Source organism: Lactuca serriola, chromosome 3 (assembly GCF_051521515.1).
Source record: "Lactuca serriola cultivar US96UC23 chromosome 3, Lser_US96UC23_V15, whole genome shotgun sequence".
NCBI classification, from domain to species: domain Eukaryota; kingdom Viridiplantae; phylum Streptophyta; class Magnoliopsida; order Asterales; family Asteraceae; genus Lactuca; species Lactuca serriola.
The window spans coordinates 54281164-54287197 of NC_136410.1; the positions used below are offsets into that span (position 1 = coordinate 54281164).

General features: G+C 33.4%; 2 protein-coding genes across 2 annotated transcripts; one reads left to right on the forward strand and one right to left on the reverse strand.

Annotated features, from left to right (window-relative positions):
• Positions 1–704: 704 nt before the first annotated feature.
• LOC145095265 (protein CANDIDATE G-PROTEIN COUPLED RECEPTOR 7-like) lies at positions 705–2009 on the reverse strand. The gene has a single exon (XM_079033176.1). It carries the CDS (start codon positions 2007–2009, stop codon positions 705–707), a length of 1305 nt encoding a protein of 434 aa, XP_078889302.1.
• A 1226-nt stretch (positions 2010–3235) lies between these two features.
• Positions 3236–4024, forward strand: LOC145095266 (uncharacterized). Its single transcript, XM_079033177.1, has 2 exons — positions 3236–3515; positions 3582–4024. Exons 1-2 carry the CDS (start codon positions 3236–3238, stop codon positions 4022–4024), a joined length of 723 nt encoding a protein of 240 aa, XP_078889303.1.
• The last annotated feature ends 2010 nt before the right edge of the window (positions 4025–6034 follow it).

Consider the following 6034-nt stretch of genomic DNA (forward strand, 5'->3'; position numbering starts at 1 on the left):
GGAAACAACCTAAAAGGTAATTAACTATGTCGAAGGGTATCTGCATGTCATAAAGATACTTAACTATTTTTAGTTTTTTGCACTCACACTTTTTCTTATTTGTGATCATATTCTCCTTCATTTCCTCTTACACCAATACAAAAATGCAAACGACCATCAAGACTAAGATATTTGAATTCACGATGCTGAGATTTAATGTTCCAACGAATTCTTAGATATGATCTTGGAGCACATTTTCGTGAGTATTTGACTAGAGAGTAGAATACTTTTTTTTAATATTTATAACATATTTGTTAACCTTAAAAACAGTTTACTCTTTTTCCTCTAATATATATGGCAACTGGTATTAAACAAATAATATTTTAATTAAGGATATTGAAATTTGGTAAATGGCACATGCATTTCTTATTTTAGTTTTTTTAATTACACATAAAATTTAGTTTCAAATAGTATATGTAACCGGTTTCATGGTCTGTGATATACAAAATCCATGATAATTTGTGACTCCAAATATAAAAGAATACAAAGGTTGAAAGTCTATCGAATTCAATCCTCATAGATTTCCCTCCAAAAATAAATTAAGGCGATTAAGTGTGCAAAGCTAAACTACTTAACTACATTGCTACAATGGGAGTCAAAGTACTAAAATCAACCATAGCTATAGCTATTAGCTAATGAATCACAAAACAACCAATCAAACTAATCTAGACAGGACTATAAAAACAAGAAATCGAGTTGGAAGTTGAAAGCCCAGTAGTCTCCGCAGCATTTGTGATCCTCGCTCTATCAACTGGCCTGAAAATGTAAATAATCGACATACAGAACACAAGAATGGTGGTCTCCTTTACCACATAAACCTCCCACCGTGTCGACAATGCAAGAAGAAAAAGCTTCGTAATGAGCACATACACAATAGTCAACATCATAAATAACCACAACTTATTCTTATCACCATTCAAATCAGTCTCACGAATCTCATCCAACAAGATACTCGACAAGGCTATGGAGAAGTAAATAGCAAAGCAGTAGATGACATCTGCCAGTGACCCGTTTTCTTTATTATAAGGTACAGCAGCTTCCCATGGCAATATTGGATCGACATTAGCCCAAACCTCAAGCACGATCACAATCATCAAAACCAGTTCTTCCTCTCGTTTCAAAAACGGCTTCCAGAAAAACCATCCCGCACCAATCAACACGATCACGGTGGACAAAAGAACAGCCGTCATTAGCTGAAATATGAAAAACACAACATCCAATCCATGAGCAGTTCCTGTCATCTTCACATGATGTAGATCCGCAGCAACACACATAAAGTGAACACAATTCACAAGAAGCAGCCCACCCATTAGTAAATGGGTCCTGTTAAAGATTCTCCTGTTCTTGAAGCATACTAAGATCCAAAACCCTAGAGAACTTAAGTAAATGAAGGAGAAGATGATGTAAAGAAACGGGAGTTGTGTTAGCTCGGCTGATAAAAAGTTTTTGGTAGTGCCATTGCCATCATCGATGTTGTAAAGCTCTGCATGACCCTCCATTGTCACGAGGGATTCGTTGTTGCAGTTGACGAAGAAGAGTGAGTTGATACCGGAATATGTTACATGGAACGATTTGTTGAAGGAAAACTGAGGACCATGAGAAAGATTTTGGAAAGTAAAAAGGACTGATGAGTTTGATTTGAAATCCAAGGGACAAATAGTAGTGTTCTGTTGGAACTCGAAGATATCTTGGTTTCTTGTTTCAAGCGAACGCAGGTAGAAATCATAATCATGTGATTGAAGGCAGAAACCAATATGTGATGCATTAGTAGGTGATGAGGTGGAGGTGACTGCGATGGAGGTGAACACGAAGGAAACATAACCTGCATTTGTAAATTCGAAATCAGATAAAGGGATCATTTGTCGGTTATTGGATTGGAGATTCAGAGATACGATATGCGCTGTGGATGGTGCTGTGAAGATGAAGAGGTAGAGGAAAACAGCGGTGAGAAGATTTTCTAATATCCTCATTTGGATTCACGGGTGGTGGTTGGCGGAGGAAGGCGGTGGTCTAGAAAAGTTAGGGTACAGTAAGCGTAACACCCACCCTCTTTCACGATGAAAAAACTATAAAGATGTATTGTTAAGTTTCTTGATCCATTCTCATTGATATCAAGCATATTTATCTACAAATGTTTCCTAATTCTAAGATAACTAGGAGTCTCGGATACAATACTTGCCTTATGTAATATGACTTGAATACAAAGCAACAATTACAAAACTTTTGGTAATATTTATCGTTCATAAAAAATAACAAGATGAGAAAAATAGGGATAAAGACGGATGTTAGATTTTGAAAAAATTATTATATGTGTGCGATAGAGATAAAATCTCATAATTACGGTTTCCATATGAATTTGGAATATTAATCCCAGGAATTGTGATAGAGGTCTCGAGGTGTGGAGAAACTTTTATTACTTGATAGAGTTTTTCTTTCATTTTATAGTCCTAGTGTGTTGTAACATTTTGTGGAAGTTTTTTAGCTTATCATTGTCAATAAAATAATTTGGTGCATCAAATTAAATACATTATGTAATTAAATATGTAATGATATGGTTACATCTTGAATATTGAACGTATTATCAAACAATATTGCCGAATTCGTTATATACTCTTCATCAGCAAAGGAAATATAGAAGGATTTAGATGATCGATTTGGTCAATCAAATGGAGCCAAACTTTATCATCTTTAAAAGTCAATTTCCGATTTATCTCAAGGATTGGATGATCTAGCCACCTATTTCACCAAGCTCAATAAACTTTGGGATGAATTGAAATCAAGCCTCTCATGTGATTAAATCGGGAATATGGAGCTGTTAGAGGAAACATTCTCATGATGAAACCCAGTGGTGGCCCTCGGGTGGTGCCGGCGGTGCGGTCGCACCGGGCCTCCGGTTTTAGGGAGCCTCCGGTTTTTAGGATAATTTATAATTATGGTATTGGTATTTTTGTAAAATCTATTATTATGTTTTATCAATAAATAAAATTAGTCCGGTAACATTTGGTTCCAATTTTAGTTGCGTTTTAATTATGAAAAAAAAATCAACAAAAATCAAAATCTAATTATAAATTTAAAATTTATCAACGATTTAAGGAAAATATCTATATCCAAAAAAATGCAAATTTGTTTTTTTTTTTTTTATAAAATTTTAGACAACGTTTTTATATTTTATAAACTCACCAAAAGGTAAGAAACTATGCTAATTGATGAGGCAATGAGTAGTGTGGGAGCACTTATTGAGTTTTTTAAAGACTATGGAGAGAATGGGATTGAGAAGGCTATAGATTGTGCGAGAGCTATAGCTTCTGATTTGGAAATTGATCTGGTGTTTGTTGAGAAAAATAATAAAAGAAAAGTTGTTAAAAAAAGACATTTTGATGAGAATGACATTGGGTCATCAGAGTCGGTATATGAACTTTCACCTCAAGAATCATTTAGGATTCAATATTTTATGTACATAATTGATAAAGCTATTGGTTCATTGGAGCGAAGGTTTGAACAATACAAATAATATGAAGACATTTTTGGTTTCTAATTCACAGCAAAAAAGTTGAAGTCAATGAATACTAGCGAGTTAAAGTCATGTTGCAAAAATCTAGAAAAGAGGCTGCAAAACGGTCATATCTCAGACATTGATGCTGATGATTTATTCAATGAACTGGAGTTGTTACAAAAACATTTACCGGTTGAACACAATACAGCTAACGGAATACTAAATTTCTTAAAAATGATGAACACTTATCCAGTTTCTTGTTTAGCATACATAATATTGTTGACTATTCCTATTACAGTTGCATCAGCTGAAAGAAGCTTTTCAAAACTAAAGCTTTTAATATTTTATTTACGCTCGACCATGTCTCAAGAGAGATTAAACGCTTTGGCATTGATTTCGATTGAGAACGAGTTTCTTGAGAATATTGATTATGAAAGTCTCATAGATGAATTTTCTTCTAAAAATGCTAGAAGGTCAATGTTTAGAAAATAGTAATGCGTTGTTTTTTTTTTTTTGAAAAGTTGTTTATAAGAGTGTTACAGTTTTATTTGATTACTAATGAGTGAGAAGACATTATTTTGTGGTGGTGAATTTATGAGATGTGTTTTTAGCAACTTTATGTTTTGAATTAGTAGTAGCAAATGTAGTTAATAATATTTACAATAAATTTTTATGGGGCCTCATTTTATTTTTTGCACAAGGCCTCCGAAATGTCAGGGTCGGGCCTGATGAAACCACATCCAACTTTGGCACATGCTTATGCTCTCTTAATTCAAGACGAAAAATAGAGAGATGTAAATTCATCTTCCAATTTCTTTCTTGAATTTGTCGCTATGAACATTGAGGTTGGTACATTTCATGTCAAGAACAATTATGAAAGGAAAGATCTAAAAGTAACACCACATGTAATTTCTGTAAGAAATCTAATCATACAACCAACAAATGTTACTGTCTTATTGGTTTTCCAAAAGATTTTAAGTTCACAAAAGGAAAAGAAATTGTTGCTAATGCAATTTTTCATAATGATAGTGAGGGTCATCATGCTCAACAAGTTTTCAAAAGAGCAGTTTCAACAATATCAACAATTCATTTCCATGTTTAACAACTTCAACAAAGGATCTGAATCGCAAACTCACGTACAAATGAATACTTATCATCAAAGCCAGCCTCAAACTCATCACATCATTCCAACAAATGTCAATTTCATTTAAGAGTAAATTACACGAATAGTCCTTATGGTTTGGGTAATTTGCGCGTTTGGTCCCTAACTTATTTTTTTAACTCGGAAGGTCCCTAATATTTAATTTTTTACGCGCTTGGTCCCTACTATTTTTTTTGTTACACGCTTGGTCCTTGTCTTACTTAAAATAACTATTATTTAAATAATGAAAATTGCGGGGTATGTAATGTAAGATGAAGGGTTGGAGATGTGTTTATTTAAATAAATTAAAAAAATCAAGGCCAAAATAGAATTTTTTAGGTAAAACAGGGACCAAACGCGTAACAAAAACAAACAGTAGGGACCTTCCGAGTTAAAAAAATAAGTTAGGGACCAAACATGCAAATTACCATAAACCATATGGACCATTCGTGTAACTTACTCTTCATTTAAACTCCATCCAATTTAAATCAACAATCTCAAGTCAATCAAAACAATGCCAATATGAATCATTCCAACTTCAACTTTGTTGGTAATGTGCATTTTTCCCAAAATACCCCTATTAGAGCAGTCATTATTAATCCAATTAATTGTCATTGTCTTGTTACTGCTACACTACTTGGATTATTGATTCGGGGGCTAGTGATCATATGTGTCATAATAGATCTTTTTATTTCAAATCCAAATTTTAAAAGTTCCATATCAAATAACTTTTCCTAACGGACAACAATTGAGTGCTTATAAAGTTGGAAGCACATATCTTGCCGAGAATGTTATTCTTCATAATGTTCTTCATGTGCCACATTTCCAATTCAATCTTGTGTCAATCAGCAATTAAAATCTCTTGTTATATTTTCAACCAAGTTTTGTTTCTTATAACAAGGCCTTTCTCTGAAGAGGCCTCTGGTTCTTATCATTCCAACCAAAACAAGAACAGATCAATTGCACTTTCTGTTAATTCAAATACCCCTTCAGATCCATCTGTCATTTTTTCTACTTCTATTTGTAATAATGCTACCATAAATAATTCATTTCTATTGTGGCATAATAGGCATGTGCATTTGCCATTGTACAAGTTGAAAGTTCTAAATCTTTTGAACAATGAAAATATTAATTTTAATCTTTCTTGTGATATATGTTCTACAGCTCGACAACACAAGTTACGTATTGATCAAAGTACAATTCATACCTCATCTCCTTTTAATCTAATTCAATTTGGCAAGAACATCAAAGTCATAAGATCAGACAACGATTATGAATTGGCATCAAGTAATGAGGCCATTTCATTTTTCAAGAACAAAGCATTCTTCATCAAACAAGTTGCAGGAATACCCCTCAACAAA

Bases quoted from the DNA above. Each gene is read 5' to 3' on its own strand.
- LOC145095266 (XM_079033177.1), top strand. From the start codon at position 3,236: ATGCTAATTGATGAGGCAATGAGTAGTGTGGGAGCACTTATTGAGTTT. The intron at 3,516-3,581 runs GTTCATTGGAGC...TCTAATTCACAG, and splicing joins CATAATTGATAAAGCTATTG to CAAAAAAGTTGAAGTCAATG.
- LOC145095265 (XM_079033176.1), bottom strand. From the start codon at position 2,009: ATGAGGATATTAGAAAATCTTCTCACCGCTGTTTTCCTCTACCTCTTC.